At 34.8% G+C, this 22,021-nt stretch overlaps 1 protein-coding gene across 4 annotated transcripts in view; it reads right to left on the bottom strand.

Annotated features, from left to right (window-relative positions):
* Positions 1-22,021, bottom strand: part of LOC116160343 (homeobox protein homothorax) — a 304,208-nt gene that overhangs the window by 257,772 nt on the left and 24,415 nt on the right. For all 4 annotated transcript variants that reach the window (XM_031473530.1, XM_031473531.1, XM_031473532.1 and 1 more), the window contains exon 4: positions 10,879-10,929. In XM_031473530.1, the coding sequence (XP_031329390.1) occupies positions 10,879-10,929 (51 nt within the window). The remainder of the gene's footprint in view (positions 1-10,878; positions 10,930-22,021) is intronic.

The raw sequence follows: 22,021 nt of genomic DNA, 5'->3' as shown, positions 1-22,021 counted from the left end.
GGACTTTTTGTACTGTTCCTTACATTTTTACAGTATACTGGCAGCTGTGCAGTATGGTTGAGCCGCTAAGGTAAGTAATGAACAGCTGATCTCTCTGCTTACAGTCCGTGTTGATTTTTAACATATATTCAGCTTTATCATATTCGATCCCTTGTATCTCCCACAGTATTGATCCTGTAGTAAAAATGTATAGACACAATTTGTACAAAATTTAATGTAAAAGTAATTAAAAAGATACAAACGCGAAACTGAAAATATCAAAGTCCTTGACTTGAGCGCTTCCGACGTCCCATTCACCGCAATTCGAGTTTGAAGTAAGATCTGTTCGGGGATTACCATATTCCCTTTGTCGGTACCCATCTTCGACGTCCCGTTCACCCGAAATTCAGGTTTGAAGTTTTGCTCTACCATTAGTAAGATCTTGTCGGCGGCTACCACCTTCCCTTTGTCGATACCCGGTTCACCCGCGATTCGCATGTTTCATTTTTGGGTACTTCTCATAGCTCCAGCTTTTATTGGCGACACAAGACCTCAGGAAATGTATAGTGCGTTTATCTTAAACTGGAACATACGATTTTTATTTCCCAATGTTCCATAAAAAAAAACGCGTCAACCTATAGGAGTAGTTTTGATTCCAGGTTTTATATCTTTTATCCTGGGTTAAGTAAAAGTCACTATGAAACATTGAAAAAATAGCTTACAGGGTGTTTTCTTGTAGATCTAAAGTTACAAAACTTCATATTAAAAAATCTCACTTTTTTAAATGGAACACCCTGTATATTTTTCTGTCATCTTTTAGCGCTTCCAAAAACCTTCAACTTTTGATAATAATGGCCTATACCTATCTCTGATATTTCGAATTCAAAAATGCATTCAAATACAGGGGGTTCTATTTAAAAAAAAATGTACCGTTTTGGCGCCCTACTTTGTGGGCGCACCCTGTATAATTCCAAATATTTTTAAAATGTGGAGAATATTCAACTATATCATAATACAAAAGCACTCTATCGAAAAAGGCATTAAGTTACTCCGCGCAATCGTTGACTCACCCTGTACAACTGTCACCTTCAAATCTACCGTCCTGCAGATAAATTTCATAAATGCTGTCTAAACTCTAAAGAGATGAAAATTGAAATTATAAATTTATACAAAGGTCACAACACTGCAAGACAAGTCCGCGATTTACTTGCAGTCCCGTCTCCTGACTCGCGCATTACCTAATACGTGTGTATAGTTGTGAACCGCACATATCCTATAGGTTAATGCGTTTTTTTTCAATGGAACATAGGGAACACCATTGCATGCAGAATCGTATGTTCCAATTTAAGATAAACACACTGTATGTATACACAGATAGTGTTTAATGTGTAGGGTTTAAAGGAAGACCGCCAATATATTTTGAAGCTGTGGTCAAAGAATCACATTTTCTTGGTTTTATAAGAGTTTATTACTCGATATCTGCGATAATCAACGATTGCTGATCATTTAGTTACTTATCGAGTGCCTATTAAACTGAATAAAAATACTTTGCTGAAATGGTGCGTTTTCACGCTCATGCAATTTGAGCGAATTGACTTGTGCGGGCCAATTTGTGCAAGTAAATTGGTGCATAAAATCGAAAATTGTTTACTTGTGCAAGGATGGTCAGATAATGTGCATGTGGTTGGAGCAAATGCATGAACGTGTAAACGACACATCTTCTGCGATCTTCTTTTTTTTTTCTTTTAACACTTTTAACTTTTTAATTAAACAAACACCAGCTAATGCTATTAATTCCTCTTCGTAGTCCATCGTTTACAATGACAATCTGAACTGTACTGTAGACAAATTTGTGCACCAAACTTGAACCGTGAAAATGGATGCATGAGTTCATTGAATTTGCACAAATTGACATGCACAAGTCAATTTGCGCAAATTGCATGAGCGTGAAAACGCACCTTAAGGTTTATTACAATTCAACTGCTCTGAGGCAGATTCAGTTAGACACTAAATTTTACATTATTCGGTGTAATACAGGTAATCGACACAGGTAAGAGGGGAAATTTAACTACTAACCAGTTCTCTTTGGTAGGTATTAACACCCTATAACAAAAACCATTTATCAAATGGTTCAAAGTGTACAATACCAATTGGTTATACATCAATAATAATAACAAATAATGAACAGGACAGAGATTTGGATGTTAGCTGGATGTTCGCAAATAATTGGGAGACTATGGACATTTAGACAATCATAACTCCTATAAATGCTCAATGCTTTACACAATTAAATTTTTAATAAAAAAAAAAAGAATAAGCCTGAAATACAATTTCATTTAACGGACTGTAAATTCTGACTGCGTAGCATCGACATCCCACAAAAAATCAAATCGCCGTTCGGAGCAGTCTTCTAGTGATCATAATGCTGCTACCATGTCTATACCTACTACTACTACGGTTTGTGTACCGCTGTGTATCTACCGTGGAGTGCAAAATAAAATACGGCGATAGTGCACATTTATTTTTATTGCTGCCATTGTAATTACGTTTAAAATGGTACATTAATGAATAGAATTTGAGGAGCGGATTATCTGTACACACGTACGGTCATTGATAAAATTTTCTTGAAAGTGGAGATACCTGAATTTATTGGTTCGCATTTCCAAGCACAATATATTCAAATGTTGGTTGCGTATGTTGTAGCATTTACCTATTCGGCGATTATTACTTTTGTCAAAGACTGTACATATATGTCTCGATGGGCGAGAACATAGAGAAGGCGATTTGAGGTGATCTATGCTTTCTGTGTACAACCCTAACACAGGTAAATTCTTCTAAGCACTACAGGTTAAATTTGCTTTTATTGAAAGAGGCCACTCGTTAAAATTTGAGGAAGAAATCACCCACGTATAAGAAGGTTGGTTGTGAGTTTAAAACGGTAGTCAATTTTGTGTAACACGAAATGTGTAATTAATTTTCGCCACAGGTGGCTATCAATCAATATTCGTAGCCAAAGTCACGATGCACTCACTCGCTAGATAACTTATTGCAAAAAACTACAACATCCTCTTTCGTTCTAGTTTCGGACAGACGGACTTGAGGCGCAACACGTGGCTTTTTATTTTAGTCGTTATTATTCCGGAAATACGGTATCGGGTGTTTATGTTTCAAATTTAAGGAACAGTCGCTCGTTTGTATTGGAAGATACCCTTTCATTTGTACTGATTTCTGTGCGTGTACTACAACACTTCATTCATACTATACCTATAGAACATTATTTTCAATTTATCATACTCTGTAATTCAAACTGTAGCACATGTTTCTGGTTCCACAATACACACTAGCTACATATCAGTTGTATAGTATGAAACAAAAATGTAACCTTCATTGAAAGCGTTTGTTTACAATCCAAACTCAAACCCGATATACGACATTTATAAACATTTCCACCTTTACGAAACGTCAAACTGCCACTAATAAGTTAATAACATCACGTACTACATAAAAATGGGTTTAGCCCATTCTGGTTGTAGATATAAACATTAAAGGCGTGCACATAAATACACATATCGTGCATAGCCTAAATAGACATTTAGTGTAGAAACCTACCGCCGTGTCATTCATAGTAGAAAATTAATTTTTAAAAGTCTTAAAGGTCAACAAATTCGAGAGTTACGGAGACATGATCACTTAAGAGATTTTTCTTGTATGTTAATCACGATATAGACAACTTTTCGGATAGATGCTAACGGTAGAATGATCAGGTCGAAATTTTGTAAACGCAATAAAATCGGAACTTAGTTAAATGAATGAATATTATGAAGTTAGGCGTCGATAAATCTTTTTATTTTTTGTCGGAATAAATTTGTCTACCTCATAAACAATTTATATAAATTAATTAAATTATAATTTGGATTTAGTTTTAGTTTATCTGAACGTTAAATCAGTAATATAACCTTAATTAGGTGTATAAACAGTACCACGTATGTAGACATTAATTAATTACTTATGCAAATTTTCGGGAAAAAGTCTGTTTATCGTATACGGCTGTGCCTTTCAGATAATAACCACGGGCAAACAATTATCATTTTTGGTCTATTGTTCATTTTGAGGGCTCGTTAAAAATAGTACGTATATGAAAAATCATATCTCATTAGTCAAAATACCGCCTCGAAGTGTATTAGAAATATTTTTAGGTAGTAACGTGAGCGTACGCTATTTAAGGAATGAAATATGTACGTTATCAACGTCACGTATTATTTTTATTTTTGGCACATTCTTCATTAGCTTCGGGAATTATATTTCAAAAGAATTCATCTATAAATTAGTGAAGCGACGGTGTTCAGTTACGCGTTTTATAGGGCAACCCTCGTATAAAACAACAGCAAAAAGAGGCGAGAGTTGAAGTGTAAATAATGAAAAGTAATATTTTTTAAGTAGTTCTCGCCTTATGTTGTTTACTATAAAAAGATATTTACATCATTTCGCAATTTCACAGCTATTACGGTGCTCAGGTGACAAAAGCCAAAACCTTATTTGCTATACATATCGGCATTCGCGGGACCACCCGTACGTTAGCGTGGCAGGTCAAGGGTCAAATAAATGTACCCATAACCCCTAGTTGACGACTGTTCAAGCTATTAAAAATTAGATTTGTTGCGTGTGGTAGTTGGTTGTCCGTGTCGATCGCGTTAACGCTATAAGAGAAAATAATACGAACCACAGAATTGACGTTGCTATTGTATTATGAATTTCCAATACCTGCAAATTAACCCCGATTTTATGGTCAGCTAGTGTTTCATTTTTTTTCGTGTTGTACCAATTTTTTTTCATTTGTATTTACACAGATAGCACCAACGAACAAAAGTAGAAATATGAATTGTAAATGTCTCTAATAAATATTCAAGAAGGGTAGCTGAATTAAGAGAGTACATCGCAAACCGTCCCCTCGCCCGCCTCCTCCGATTAATTGAAACGTTGTATTAATTGCGGCATTGAGCCGCGTAACATTATCATATGCTAATTACTTGCGAGCTAAGTACAAGTAACGTGCTATTAAATATTTTAATTATATGCCGGGAGATTAATATCTTGATGGAGTTCTGTAACTGGGTTTCAATTTACGCCAAGCGATCGACCAAATTAATGTAGGTGATGACTAGTACTCGCTACCGGATTATTATTAGGTTGGGTACATTGCCTTCTATACCTCTTGCTATGTTATTAGCCGAAACCATTCGGTATTATCCAAATTTATTAACTTTTAATTTAGTTTAATATTATTAAAAAAATAATTAATGTGTGCCTACTACCTCCGCGTAAGCGACTGTGCCATCGAATTTTATGTTTGTATAATTTTTAATACCGTAATTAATGGACTTTTTTTCAGGTTAGGAAATTGATTTCATGTCAACGGGGCCAACCAAATATAGGTAATGCGAACATCGACATGTTTTCACTGAACATGAAATACCTCTTACCTACACGTTGTTTTTTATCTTCAAATAACTATAAGTACAATGGAGTTACGATTTATAGGTCATTTTTCGTAGCACATTTTATGATACCGCAAGGAAAAATAGTATGCCACTTTTTATTTTACCTATTTGCACAGAATTTTTCTGAATAAAGCCATCCGTCTGATGCACACAGCTAATTAAGACAGTCATGTTCAATGCACGAACTGCCTAGTTACACCGTGACCAATCTTACTCGTACTCGTTTGGAATGCCTTTGTATAATAAATTATATTTTGTGGAGTTCGATGAATATTCCGGAAATCCCGATAGCCATGGAGGCGCCATAAAAGATTAGTCATCGGCGATCAAGAACGAAGATGGATGTAACGCAATCTTTCCGGCAATTAGGACGTGTTTGTTCGAGAACATTCTAGAATAGTCAGGGGCGTTCGCAAGCACTCGAGAACACTCGCGTTTGCTATATAATCAAATCGAATTGCGATTGCAGTTCGGTTTCAATTTCAACCCCGAAGTAATAAATAATAATCGCTGTATATGTGAGCGATAAATAATATTTTAACTATTATAAATCACGCAATTAAATTTTTCAATTTTTAAAACTTCATGAGAAAGAATTTTAAATCTACCAAATCTAAACAAACATTTTTCAAATAATTTTTCTCTTTTAATTGTTGTTTGCAACGATTGCACTGGAGTGTAGAATTAACGCCTTTACCTAAGTTTTAGATATATATTTTCCAATTTTCCCGAAGTTGTTTCCCCCAAAATAGAACATGTACTTGACTTTGCACAAGATGAAAAACAAAACAAACGTGAATGAAAGCTACTCCTAGAAAAAGCTGAAACTCCTTTAAATGTTTTGCTGTGTACAGGGTGTCTTAAATGCGAGAGTTGGGATCTCCGAAACCGTAAGAGACACCACGTCGGTTAGATGGAGGCACAGTTACTTATTTTGGCGCTAAATCTAACGCTGCTTCAAAAGTGAAGGAATTCTCTCATTTCTTTATTAAGCGGCTACGCAAAACCATTAGAGGAGTCGATGATGTGAACACGATAACTACTCCGTTGAGTCACACGGCTCTATCGCTTTTCTAGAGCCGGTTTACGCTCGGGTTATTATTATGTTTTTGTGACCATTTGCAACTTTTTCTCCCCTACAAGCTGGAATGACTAGATTTTAAGTCCGATGTACCATTTTTTTTCCACCATCAACTTAATTTTTTTAAAATACGAAACTGTATGTTTTGTTGTATATTTAGAGAGAGCTCGTCATTCTGAAAGCTGAACAGCTAGGGCCTAACCTAATTTCAATTCCACATAGAAGAAACAGTCAGCGAGAAGTCTATAGGCGGTCCGTGCAAAGTACAGCTGGGGGCAAATAATTTCCCTTCTGATTGAAAACAGCGACCCGAACGCATCGAGGACTTCTGGTGCACAAACACTGAAGGTATTTATGAACGTTTTAGTGTAATCGCCTCGTAGTACTGGCTCTTGTTTAAGCGATATACAACTGCGCATACTTATCTGGATACGATTTAACCATCTACTTGTAAAGTTTTAGACGCGCGCATGGACTCTTAATATATTAACGTATTCCAGTTCGATTTATTTTTATTATACAGGATGTTTATTAAAATACAATTAATTTTCTTTTAGCACCTAAGGATATTCATTATACTCGTACAGTGAGTTTATTTCATTTAGGAAATAAAGTTGAATCCCTTTTAAAGAAAATTTTCCGAAAATGTTTAAAAATCGAGAACGTTATATCACGAAAACCTAAGTAATGCTACGTGATATGGCTGCTGAGAAAAATTTAATAAAGAAATGAAAATTGTTAGGACTTCGACAGACGTAGCTACCAAACAAAATCTCCGTTTATTGTGAAAAAATACTTGTTTTAGTCCCTTCTACCAGCGAATTTAATTAATGAAGGCATGAGAGAAATCCAGCAGGCGTAATTAGAAACAATTTAATAATATAAGAAAACCAACATAGAAACGGTGGGAACCCTGCATAGACAGCAAAAAACAATTTTCGAGTAACAAAATAGCAGCTACCGTAGAATTGATAAGTAAAGTTGAGAGAATGAAAACTCAAAATTCGTGACTGGTTTACTAAATCTCAATACAAATTTAGTAGATTTCCAAAGTTTTTGTGACTAAATAAAGTTTTGCAAATTGTCGTCATTGTGTATAATGATGCGTCTGTCACCAGTACCAACTAGAAGCGAACACAACAAAACGGGAGCTAAAATTGTTTACTTTACTTAGCATGTGTCAACTCAAAAAAAGTCGTAAATATTAAAGTACAGTAGCACAATGTAACAGTTTAGTTTATTCTTATTCAAATTTCAAAATTACCGCTTGCTAGGTTAGGTAGGATATAGGTGAGATGGCGTCACTTGTACGCGTGTTTCTTTCCTCGCGCAGAATCGCGTTAATTTTTCACTTCATTTCCGTTTTAAAGCCAACGAGGTTGTACTTGTTGTAGAGCGTGGCATTGTGAATTCTTCTTAAACCAGTGGGTAATATTTGCCATCATTCATGTGAAATCTCTGGCAATTTTACCTTTTCATTGGCGTTGTCGAGTAGTGTAACTCAGAAGCCGTTTTCTCCATTGCGAGGCTATATCTGGTGGAAGTTCATCGCCCTACCTACATGTAAGTGAAATGGCGTTGATTTTCTTTTACGTTATGTTATCTAAAATTCTTTCAGATTCACAATTTGAGGTTGGATAATTTCCCTATTTCATTGATTTAAGTATTTTTCATTACCCTCCTGACGATTTCAGGTATGTTATTAAAAATCTCGTTAAGGGAGTGTTACATCTTCATTACTTTTAGGGGGTCCATGTAGTAGATGAATTCTTGTACCGGTCAATCCATGTAGTAGATGAATTCTTGTACCGGTCAATCCATGTAGTGACGAATCCTTGTATGTAAATGAATTTGCATCTTGCGAATATTCCGGAGTACGAACACCTGTTGATTGCCGGCAGCTATCCGGCGTACCACCGAGTAGATAAGCGCTAACACCTAAACGATACCGGGAGCGACCAGCTGATTGTGGAATTTTCGGAAGATACGATCTTTTACACAACCTTTTTGTTATTTGCTTCAATACCATTAATCTAGTGTAACCTTCCGACGATTTATGATTGGAGCTTTGTATTTTGTTCGCATCTAGTGTTTGAGGTCGTGGCTCTCTTCAAGAGCAACGCACCTGTATTTAACGTATGGGTAAACGAGCCGGCTACGAGTAAGCTATTTTAGTTTTGGCCCTTCTGGCTCATATAATCGTTCCGAGCGTTGTAGCTTGGGGTTTGTTTTTGTGTTACAGAACTGGAACTTCGAAGGAGAGCTCTTTTTCGGAGAAGACAGCGTATGTGTTATTCAAGGTAAGATTTTTAATTTACTTGTACCCAGTGTTGCCTATATGAGTTGTTATTCGGGTTAACTTAATTCAATCTTTGAATCCATTGAAATCTTAACTACATTTTTGCTCGATCATTGTTGTAGGGGTCTGGTAACGTAATTATTAGGGAAGTGTTCATGAATTTATTTGGGGATTATTTTTGTCATTTAAAGTATTTGTTATTGTCGTATTGAAGATACCTTTTATTTGCCGATCCTGCACCGTTTTTGCCAGGATTAATAAATCAGAATTGCTCGTAGTGAATTTATTATTTGGCTCTCTTGTGTTTTCCCAATTTCTATACAGGAGAGGTCAGAATTTGTGCAAAATTGGGTGGCGCTCAACTAATCATTTCTAGTGACTACCAAAGATCAAAAACTTATGTTATATGCCCAAACGAACAAACCGCTGTGGAAGATTCTCATCTCGAGCCCTTCTTTTAATTAAGAATCTGAGCTAGCTGGCCGTTTATGCGGCGGGGTTTGAGTTTTACAGCGCCGAACTAACCTCACGTTATAACAATTCGTGGTGCAGTTTTGCCATGAACAAAATAAACACTATTTCCGTTTTAAACGATCCAAATGGGATAATTTACCGAGCTACCACGGCGGTAAAAAACGCATTGTTCCCTATGTATCTTGTTTACCAAAAGAACGGCAAATCTTAATCAACAAACAAAAGATTAAAATCTAAATTTCAAATACCCAATAATTAAAACAAAAGAAGCATATAGACAATTATAATTCTTAATGAGCCATTATTGATGTTAAAAGAAATGTAAAGATGAAAACTTCAAGGTAATTATTAATAACTGCAGTATAATAAAATTGGAATGACTGGCTGCACTTTTTGCATAACTATTGATTTACGTACACAATGTGAAATCCTTGGCTTGATAAAAGGTTTCAAATTTATTAAGATTTGAAAAGCGCCCGACCCTGTGTTAACACTAACTTACTGGAATCCAATTCAAGCATTAAAAGAATTAAAAAAATTGCCATAATGTTTAATAAGCAGTAAAGAAAAAAAGGATAAGTAATGACTGTGCAGGAATCGGTAATTATATTGTTAATGGCAAAGTATTAAGATCCAATGTGTAGATAGCCGCTCATTAACAATTTTACAAGAATTATAATTCTATAATTAGGATTAACATAAAATAGCTATTTGTTAATGCGTTACAATATGTTGGAACAATGCAATGTTATTAACTAAGTGGTGTTATATGCACTTTTTTACGAGTGAAAAACGCGTCGCGAAGTGTCATTCGATTTTTCAAGCTTTAAAATCGTTAATTGAAGCTTAAAGAAAAAAATTATGCTGGTCATGTTGGTTTGTTACGTTATTACCTACTCTCGTTTTTCGTTCTGCAGGTAACTTGTGTGTCACTTACCGATGTCACTTAAAAGCGAAAAGCCTACAAAATAACTTTGTTACAAGGAATTACGATAAAATTTATTTTATTTCAGACCCTCTTCGTTGGCAACAATAATGTAATAAACGCACAGTGATCACATGAGTCCCGCTTCGGTGGCGGGCTGATTTATTAGAAGTTCCCTCCCGAAGAGACCATCATACTCTCATTACACCCGCAGCTCAAATTATTTTTAATACAGGAAGGGTTGGTATTATTTTTGTAATTAAATTAAGGAATGATATTGTAGAAATTTGAGTTGACTATTAAAGGGGGAATATGCTTTGAAATTTGTAGAGATTTATTACTAAAACATTTTTTAAATGCTTCTGTATACTGCAATTTTATTAACAATAAAAATACTAAGCGAGCGAAACCTTTTTTCTTATCACCGATCCGCGGGCACATTTGAAAACACGAAAACAAATTTCGAATGCCAGTTTAATGGCGCGACTAAAGGAAAAACCAACACCCTCGCACACACCTGCGTGTTCAATGAAAATTCATTCAAATTATTTGATGGTCATGCGAATTCATTAAGGAACTAAACATACAACTTAATTTTAAGCTTAAAATACCTATTACTCACCAATGAATCTACTTCTGGATCTGCTATATAATAAGGTTTTTCTTGTCTTATCTGAAACAATACGAAATATTCATTAGTTTCAAAATTATGTTACGCACGCTCGATACATATCTAAACATTCATTATCTTATAAGGAATCGTATACATATTCCAAATTTTAATTATTTGATAGTAGTTTCTTTATTACTTCTTTAAACCGAATTCGACCTGTCACTAAAATTAGAAAAATACTAGCTTTTATGGTTAATTTAATTTGGAGGGGAAGTCAATTTTCTTATTGAAGCAATTGACTAATTGACTAGTTGAATTGATTTTTAACTTGTAACACCCCGGTAGATGAGATCAAATTAAATTAGGCGTGACGCTCTCATAATATATGTCTCTTATGACGCGTGACCATCCATTTTATGAAAACTGCAGGCGTTTCTTCTGTAAATGTATTCACGTAAAACAAAAAAATACACTTAGTTCGAATTAGACATTAGACCTCTACAAAACTACAAAGTGCAATCATATATCGGGTAAAATACCGAATGATCGGATAGATGTCGCCAGTGACTACTCGATTTCCTCATGTATTTCTTGTACATATTCTGTGGTAGGTGTAAGCACTTATTGGTTGTATTGTAAGTAACATATATTGCAACTGTTACATTAGTTTTTTTAGAAGGCTATTTTTTAAATGGGTACTTAATTCATAGGTATTACAATAAGCGCCACTATTCATTGCCATTCTTATGTGGCTCGTACGAGCAAAAAGATTGAAAACTTCTCAGTCTAACACAGAGATATGCAGGAGTCATGATTTTCACGATTGTATTTTGCACGATTGTCGATCTGTTGTTTACACTGCTTGTATCTGAAACTTTTTCCAGTAGTTACTTTTTGTATGTAGCATTCGTATTCATTTTTGTTGATTTTTTTCGAGACAGTTTGCTTGCTTGCTTGTGTAATGTAATGGAATGCCTTAAGAGTTGAATTATGCATTGAAATGCTCTATCGTTATCGATTGTAAAAAAAAATCTTGTGGAATATCCCTGCACAAGATGGAAAAAAAGCAATCACCCGTAAGTTCTTTCATCACACGTATAAGGTTTCCAAATGATTGTAGGTAGGTAAATACATATATTTCAAAAATATAGATGTGTGTGTTTCTAAACAAGTACTATAGCAGAACTCTTGAGAAATAAAAACGTCATTACATTTTTGTTGTAATCTCAAGAGTCAATACGTCAATGTAAACTTATTTCGAATGCGTGAAGTAAAGAAATAATATTTTATACCAGATGTTAAATTCACATTTACTTTTGAAATGGTAAGCTAAGTCTCTCTTTAACAGTAAGAGTAGATAAGCGATAAAGTGACCACTCAACGACAAGGTAGATAAAGCGAAACAAATGATTATGCATTCTAATGGCATAGGTCATTCTTATTAAAATGGGACGCGAAGCACGGAATAAAATAAAGTTCAAAACAGAAAACAATATTGTGTCCATCGAAACAACGGCCTCTTGCTATTTTTGACGTGTATTTAGATTGAGAATTTTCAAAACTTTATAATGAATTATATTCATTCGCTCGATTTGTTAACACCCCTGTATAGTCTTGTGTAATAAACAACTATTAAATTTTTCCAAACTTTCCTGAACATTTCCATTTCCAAACAATTCGACATTTCGGTACGTAACGAGTGAGTAATTTTCATTCAGAGTTACCCTTAAAAGAGAGAGATGGGCGTATCGAACATGTGTTTGGAAGTCATCATAGACTCCCGCCAGACCTAGAAAGGGGACGAATAAACAAAAAGACCATTGCATATGTTTGGGCATGTAGAAAGGGCTTTTAGCTGTACATGGGCTTGAATCCTCGAGTAGTATATTGGATTTACACTGTAATGATAATGCCAAGAATACTGTACGGTGCACTTGTATGGCGGCCTGCCATGCGCAAGGCAAACGTGCGGAAGCAGCTAGGTAAGGTACAGAGAGTAAAATGTACAGGAGGGCAGGATATTGCATAAAACTAATTTCCCATGTTAGATCCCTATGTTCCTACCAGGGTTCCTACTTACCGTGCACCACCCGGTATATAGATTAGATGAGTCTGATAGGGTAAGCTTGATCTGAATGCCAGCGCACTGCGGAGTAGGGGGCAACGAAAGGGCGGATGAGCTCACTCGCGAAGACAGTGGTGAGTTCTCGCTGGGCCCGTGCCTACCCTACCCTAATAATTGCTCCCTCCGTTGTCAGGGCCAGGATTAAAGACTGGGTAACCAGTCAATTCCAGGCTCAGTGGCACCAAGCAACCGGGCGCGGACAGTCCAGAACCTTTTTAACAAAATAGAAGCCAGATTAGGAAGATTAACGGATGCCGTCACGAGGCACTGGATGGTCAACTACCTGCATAACATTGGACTTATGGAGGAGCTCACGTGCAAGGTGCGGCGAGGTAAATGAAACTACCGAGCAAGTCGTCCGTCACTGTAGCACCTTGATCAGAGATAGACATCACCTAAAATTCCACGGCATTCTATAAACCAAAATTTTGTTGCTCGCATCCATATACAAATAAGCATTTAACTTTATACGCTAAAATCTGCTAACATATTTTGTAATCTGAGAACGAAAATAATATAAAATAAATATCAGACAATAGATAGATTTATTGGAAGAATGTTGCAAAATTTAAGTTAAATTATAATAAAAATTTATAAAAGTGTAAGAAATTCATTAAGTAAATTTGATCTTGGAAACATCTGGATGATCGAATCTGCATTCACTTTCTGGATGGCTATATTCATACTTTCTTTTAGATATTCCATGATTTTTGGTTCTTTAGTTTTTTTAAATTTTTTTCCTAGTAATTTGATTAGGTTTTTGCATTGATTTCCCCAACCTCCAATTGTTTCGTATCCTATAGGAATCGGTTGGTAATTATCGGGCAGTTTTGAATATTTCTGATTTCTCTGGTTTGTTAGCAGCTCCTCCAGCAGTTTTCGAAGTTTGAGGGAGATGGGATGAGCATAGGGTATCCACGCATGTATTATCCCATACAATTCGAAGTATCTATCTATGCAGATGATGCGGGTTTACTGTACTCTAATCGAGATATAACTAAATGTGCAACCATAATACAAAAAGAGCTTAACAGTTAAACATAATGGCGCCTTACCAGCCCACATACAACGATGTGGCAGAATTGGAATGTTTAAAAAACTTGTAAGGTGGATTTTACATCATAATTATTTGTAATTTCTAAAACTACTTTACTTTATTTTGCTTAGTAATATATTACTAATTGTTTATTAATAATACTTTCATATAGTTCTTCTTTTTCCGTGTCACAGTCGTTTTGCATATACTATTTTAGAGTTGATTGTTTAGGTTTTTTTTTGGTTTTTATTTTTTTTTTATACATATTAGAAATTTGTTGCTTTGAAATCAAGTAAATTTTGCGGTAATATTTTAACTTAGCATTACGATTTGATATGTATGAAGTTTAAAATTTGGGTTTGAATTATGGAACCCAACCAATTTTCAGCGCCTCTGTTGAAACTAATGTTTTATGTTCATTTTAAAATTTGAAGAAGAATGATGTGGCCTTGTTCATATACTGGGATGGTATATTTATTATTTTACTCCGTAAAAGTGTGGCCGCAAAATATGACGTTCCAAATCGGGGAGGGACGACCTTTCTCACAAAGTGTCGTTGCTCTATCGGGCCAATTAACATTTTTATGATTCGCTACTATCATAAAACAAATAATAAAACTGACGTGTTGTAACTTTTTTCGTCAACAGGTACACATCTACCCGACGTATCATTTTTGATAAAATGGCGAACAAAGCTTTCGTCAAGTACACCTATCTAACCTAACCTACAAATAAACAAGTCAAAAAAGTAATCGTAAACGACTTACAAAAAGCGCATTTCTACTTGTATTGATTTCCCATTTGTAAGATGCAACTTCTGTTAAAATCGTAAAAATCCGGCCACAAATATGAAAGATAGCGTTGCACATGTGCAATCCATTTTTGACGTGCTACTTCAATTTCAGTTTATAAGAAGCATTTCATTTCAATGCTTTCATAAATAAAAAAGTTGGCACTGCGCATGCGCAAAACCAAATTTTGAAACTGGCGTTAGATTTTCATTTATTTCAAGTTCGTATGTATCAAATTTCAATTAAATACTTTTATAAATAAAAAAGTTTGCAATTCGCTTTATAAATGGTCGAGATGCGAAAAGGGCACCTGTGAATTTTGAATCCATTCGACTCAACTTTTGGTATTGCGTATTATATGGCTGAAGCTATGCACATATTGAATTTCATGCAATTCAGTTCATAACAAACGGAGATGTGACAGTGATCGGACATTTCTAAACAAAGTTATCGTTCACACGGACAGACAGACAGACATAGGAACAGACGGACAGACCAACAGACAGACGACAGACAACAATACAAAATTATAGATCGTTAATAAACGGCAAAAGTGTAAAAGTATGAAACATGTAAAAAACGGTTTTTTTGTTTTTTTACAATAACTTTTTTAGCAATAAACGCGGAAAAAATTCCTTCCTTGATGCAAGCCTCGACACCATAACGAACCAAATAGCGACAAAAGTAGAACAGTATAGCTCTTAAGATAAAGAACTAGTAGCGTCTCAAAGAACGAGCGGACGGACGGACAAAGTGACCACAATAGCGCATTTTTTTATATTTTTGTGGAAATGCGCTACAAAGAAGTAAACTCAAGGAATTGCATTCGAGCGAGTCGCGTAAGAATATTTTTCACACAAGACATGAACGAATGTTGATTTTGGGAATTTAAAACTCCGTGCATAATTTTCAAAATATGTATATATTTATAAAACAACAGTATCTTTGGTGTAATAAGTAATAAACGAGATTCCGAAACTGACTAACACCAATCTTTTTATATGAGCTTAAGTGTCAGTAAGAAGGACTGCGTTGCATGTATTCATCAATTTTTGCGTATCTGGATACGTTTTTGTTTCCTCGTTTTAACATAAAATGAAAACACGAGAGTGAAAAAATTAGAATATCAATTTTCACAATAGAAAACACTTTGTTGAAATAAATCATACAGTTCCGCAGCGCCCGAAACAAAAAACCAGCAAAAACGAAACAGAATGGAAATTGAGAGCAGATTATACAAGAAACTAACTTTTCGTAACTTTTCCAACTTTGAATTAGAATATTGATGATGATTTCACTAAAAAAATGTCATTATAAAAGGAACAAGTTATAAATCAAATTATAAATGGAAGGGAAACAGATTAAAAAATTTATTTATTACCTAAATAATTACGGGATTACGACATGTGTAATTAAATTACAAAATGTAACACTATAAGTGCAACAAAATAACTTAATTGTTATTGGCCGATCATTTGTAATAAAAAAATTCTAATTAGTGCCAAATATAATTATTCAAAGTTAATTATCCAACCAACCACTTAAAAAGTTATGTAATTTCACAAGGGTAATTGAGAAAAAGCGGCATCTTTTGAAGAATACTCAACAACTATAATTAACGCGCATTTAAAATAATGCAGTTCACTTGCTCTTGCAGTTCATATTGTCTCGTGTTTCCCTATTTGCAAGTCTTCCACTTCAGTGTTTCGCTTCGCTCTGTGTCAGTTTTTGTACGTGTGTATTAAGTACGATCAAGCGATTAATTAATTGGCGCTAACGCAAAGAACAATTGCGCTACGTTGGACGTTAAAAATGAAAACATTAATAAATAAAAAGGAATTGCACTGCAGTAACGCATTATATAATTCAACTATGGCAACATAACACAAAAACACTGGAAATGTTCCATGTATTCATTATATATTCAAATGTTTTACATGGGCTTTGAAGGAACTGTGTACTCTCCTTTTAAAGGATAGAAATGCTTCACACTAAAGCAATATGCAAACTATTGCGACTAGAAAGGAGTTTTGGACCTTAGTTTTTTGCTCCCAGCTGCGATAAAATATTATCGATGGACGTTTGACACGAGAACTAAATTAAAATAAGATAGTAAAAAGCTGACCTGCTGACAAGATCGGTATTCTCAACTCTAGTCGAATACAGTTTCAACCTCGGTTTCAACAATATATCCTGCAACTAAGTTTCAATTGTCACTCAAAGGTGTTCAGTGTTGAAAATCAACAATGTCTCATATCAAAGAACCAACCTGCCTTGTTATCATTATCAATTTCACATTCAAGGTTTGTCCCATTATAAACGTTTGGTTTATCAATTTTAAAGCAAATAGGGACCAATCACAACTCCTTTACCCAACCAATGTATTCGGTGGGTATACGTAATACAAAAGTAATGATAATCGGAAGCTTACTGCGACTTAGGAAATCAACCAACTATATCTAAATTGGCAACGTTGATGTGTTTGTGTTTAAGTTTTCGGTCGGGACCTGTACGGGTTGGGCTGCACGGCGTCGTGCATTGTCGTATCTGCTCGGCGATCTTCGTCATCGCCTTGATATGCTAAGGGGCGATCAAAAATGAATTGCGGTCGAGTGGCCTTTGGAAGTTCAATTTAAGTACGATCTTTGGTACGATGTAAACAAAAATTTCAAAGGTGACTCGACAGCAACTCAGCGTCTCTGCATATTTTTAAACAAACAGAAACAGAAATGCCCCAAACAAACAACGAAAAAATTCTTATTATTGACAAAGTGAAAAGGAATCTACTTTCGTCGCACACTGCATCAGATATGTAAATTAAGAGTCTGAAGGATTCAATAAACAGTTAAGAAGGAACGGCAATACACACGAACGGATCCACGCCGGAAAACTCACTCTTCAACGTTGCCATTTTAGATAGTGTATGGTTGGCTGCCTAAGTGACAGCTTCCGATTATCATTACTTTTGTCGATGATTAAGAAATACAAACCATGTAATTAATTTATACATTGTATGTGTCAAATTTGAATTGAATTGAAAGAAATTTGTATTCGACGATGGAAGTTTTCTTAATATGATGTCTGCGGAAACCCAAGAAATTTTTTTATCCGAATAGATAACTTTCGTGTATCCAATAATCCATTTGAAAAATTTGATCATATATCCTTTATTTAAAATTTAAGGTGATCCATTCTCCTAAGTGGCGTCTACAATTAAAGTATAAAAAACTCCTAATCTTCGCCACAAATATTTGTGGCGAAGATTTGGACTTTTTAATTATACATCCACCATTCAACTATGTTGGCAACGTAGTGTGCAATATTTCTTTTACCAGTCAACTTTACACAACCATCTACTTGTATTTTAGAAGAGTGAAAAAACCTTTTTATTTTATAGTAGATGTTCAATTGACATTTTAATGGAATAGGTTCGAATGTGTGGGCTAAGTCGCTCTTGATCCGTGAGAGTCGATGAAGCGATCGATCACTGTAACTACAAGGGTAGATAAAGTGAAACAGATGATTGTACATTCTTCAAATGGGACGCGGTGCACGATATAAAATGACGTTCTGAACATATGACAATGCTGTTTCTATGGAAACGACCACCACGGCAGAACCTAAGCTTGCTATTTTGGACGTCTAAATTAAATTCAGAATTGTCAGAAGCTTTACAATGATTCATATGGCTTCTGTATAAAACAAAGTCTTGTATTATACACGACACGACGATAAAGGGAAAGAAGCTAATGCCATTTTTTAAGGTAACTTATTGAACCGATTTCCACAAAAACTTAAAATTCTTCAGATTATTTGCACATTCTTCCAGCGACTCTGCCATGACCGGTACCCGACCTGGAAGGAGCTGGGAGGAAATTGATGTAATACAAGAGAAGTCTTATTATCCGAATGGTCACAAATTCAAGCGTTTTTTGTCTCCCAGCCAGTTCGGGCATATTAAAAGTGAGTTTTTTTAGAAGAATTTGTCAGATTCGCGTTAAAGTGTGTGATTCGCCGAACATCGCATCGGGCGGTTTATTGGATTTTTATTAATAGCACTGTGGGTAATTTTTGAAAATTGATTTTCGATCGATTGTTTTGTATTCAAAAGGCACTGTTAGCTTTAAATTTTTCTTGCAGGATTCTTTATATTTGTTTTCTTTTTATGAATTTTATTTTGAACGTTAGACTTTTCTAATTTATTTTTATCCGAATGTTATTTCGGATTTTATTCAAAATTTGACTAGCGATTTCATGAGAATTTCGGCTCTTTCAAGTTTAGAAGAGTTTTAAGTCAATGTTCGGATTTTTCTTTGTTTGTGTCAGACCCCAGTCGTGCCCAGAGAAAATTTTAAAAGAAAAAAGAAACTAAATTGTGTAATTTGGGCTAGGGTTTTTTGAGTGGTACAGTGACTACATACCATTGCACACATACCACTGCACACCACAGCATGTATTTGGCGCCCAACGTGGAGCCACATCCGTTTTTACATTCGCACAAAGAAAAACAAGTTGTAAATCAGCATACGCACGATTAAAGCGCATTTTTGGTAATACAGGTTAGTATTTTATTAGTGAAGTTTAAAATTATCGATCTGACGAGTAATTTTATTTAATTTTAATTGACGGTACGTGTTCATTTTGTAAAACAAATCACAAAGTAAATAATTAAGTTTTTATACTGGTAGCGCTATCTAATGGTAAAATTATAACACCTCCGAAAATCATATCGAAATTATTTTCTTAAATTATCGATCTCACAAGTAATCTAACTCAAAATAGACTAGAGCCTGCACATCTACACTATAGCAGAAAGCTTTTAGTGAAAATTTGAAGTCTCTAGCTATTGTAGTTGCTGAGATCTCACCCGGACAGCCGGCCAGCCAGCCATAACGAATATAATAGCGTATTTTTTTCAAAAATGCCCTAAAAACAACGTAAAATTTTCCATCAACGTCAAATCTAATTATTTTCGAAGCAGTATTTGTTTATGAAAACCCTTTTTTTTAAATAGCAAATGAATACATTTCAATATGTTTGTTTCGGTGAAACCCTGCTACTTATAATTCTATGGGAAGTTGCAAAAAAATCGCTTGTAAAATTGAGTAGAATGAAAAACTCACTCACTCAGTCAGTCAGTAGTACAACTAGTCCTTGATGGGCTATTTCCACTACTTGATTTTTTGTTGCAATGTTCTTATGCATTGGTAAACTTAAGGCGGCTGAAGGCCCAAAAAATTTATTGATTGGACTACTACTATTTATTTATTATTTATTAATTAATTATTATTATTATTTATTATTTATTTATTTTATTTACTAAGTTATGGAACATTTTTGGTTGCACAGTTGCAGTGTGTTACGTGGGGTTTTTCGTTAAACTGCTGAAGGGAAAAACTGTAATGATCCAAATTGTCACACCTTTTGATTCCAACGCAGTGCGCCACGTTTTGTAACGCGTAATAGCTATTTTAAAATTAAGACAGTGATGTGCCTTTTCTTTTAAACTACTTAAGGTAAAAAATTGCTGATAATAATTAAACAAATTATCATCAACATTTCCGGAAAACCATAATATACAAAACCGGATAAAATCGTTGAATGTAAGTAAATGACCTCATATTATTCACAAAAAGAAAACGTCTTAATAAATTTAAAATGCCACTTCGTGAATCTTGATCAATCAATTAATCCGGTACATAGATCGTGAACTGTTGAAATAGAAAAAAAAAAAAGATTATAAATGCGTGCATTAACATTCTCTACAAGATACTAGATACATCAATATGTTAATATTGAAATGGTAATATATTGGTCCATTAATCATATCATTACGCAGCGTATAAATTATGCGTACATTAAAATGTAGCGACAATCTTCAGTTAGATAACAATATTTGGTAATCATCTCAAAACGCGATATAAATATATGTGACTCAAGAGAGTTTCGTGGCAATTCATATCGGATATAATGCAACGAGTATTTTGTGCAATATTAAAGTTGTTAAAAAAATTGAAGCTGATAAAGAATTAATAAGCATAAAATTAATGTTGCCAATATAAAAATTTATTTGAAAGCATAACCGTGATTGATCGAGTTTGATTCGATTGTTTCGTATAACATCCTGGAGAGAATTAATAATGAAAATATTAAAATTAATTACATTGAGTGTTACGTGAGTGTACCTAAGCAACATTAACATTTACGTTTTATGGAATGAATGTTTGATAAAAGACATTTTATTGAATCATCGACGTGCGTGCAAATTGCCTTATTTATTATTAACACTTTCATGTATGTGTGTGTGTGTGTGTTTCAGGAAAGAAATTTAAATAAGGTAGTTCTTTTAAAAAGTAGATTAATTTAATATAAAAAAGTTTTAAGTATGGGTTATATAAAAGGTGGAGTGGAACTATTGGGTGCTTGCAGCTTGTACTGTCCTTGTATAAATTTAATGCCATCAGGTCGAAAATTGTGGAAGCCCTAATAATAAAATAACACACGCTTATGTACGAACAAAATTGCTATAATTACGATAAAGACGATATAAAAAGCGGTCTAGAGGCACGTGGTCGAAGAGAGGCGGATCTTGCTGCCTCCACGTAATCAACTACCTTAGCTACCCGTTGCCGTAACACATCCTGCTAGCGAACACCACCGATTTAATCTTCAATGTAACCTTAATGGTTTTTTTTCCTTTAATTAAATTTAGATAATAATCCACGTTGTAGCAAACTCGAGGAAATCTAACGAAAGTATTTTGGCAACCCAAGCCACTAATTAAATATATAAAGACTGCCGAAATCTGCCATAAAATTTAATAATCTAACAGCATTAAGTGATCAAATATGAAGTCTAACGGACTAACAGTTGTTTATTTTGTAATGCAAATTCAACTCAGAACGCTTAAAGTAAATCAGAGCAGAAGTGATCGAACTGATCATGGGTCGTTGTGATGCAACGGTGCATGCTGAGGTATTGTGTAACCATTTACGTTGCTCATTTTTGCAATTTCTATGAGGATCGCCCGTAACCGCTCTTATATTAGGTGTGATACTCCCATGAAAAATATATGTCTGTCGCTCCGGGGCTCGCACTCCGTAGGGGACTTTACAAAATTGCGCATACTGAAATAATCGATTTAAGTACATAATACCAAAAAAAAATGCAAGTAAATTTAATGCGTAACTCGTGGCAACG

This window comes from Photinus pyralis, unplaced genomic scaffold (assembly GCF_008802855.1).
Source record: "Photinus pyralis isolate 1611_PpyrPB1 unplaced genomic scaffold, Ppyr1.3 Ppyr1.4_LG1, whole genome shotgun sequence".
NCBI classification, from domain to species: domain Eukaryota; kingdom Metazoa; phylum Arthropoda; class Insecta; order Coleoptera; family Lampyridae; genus Photinus; species Photinus pyralis.
Note: the sequence above shows the minus strand (reverse complement) of the source record. Positions and strands in the feature narration are given on the sequence as shown.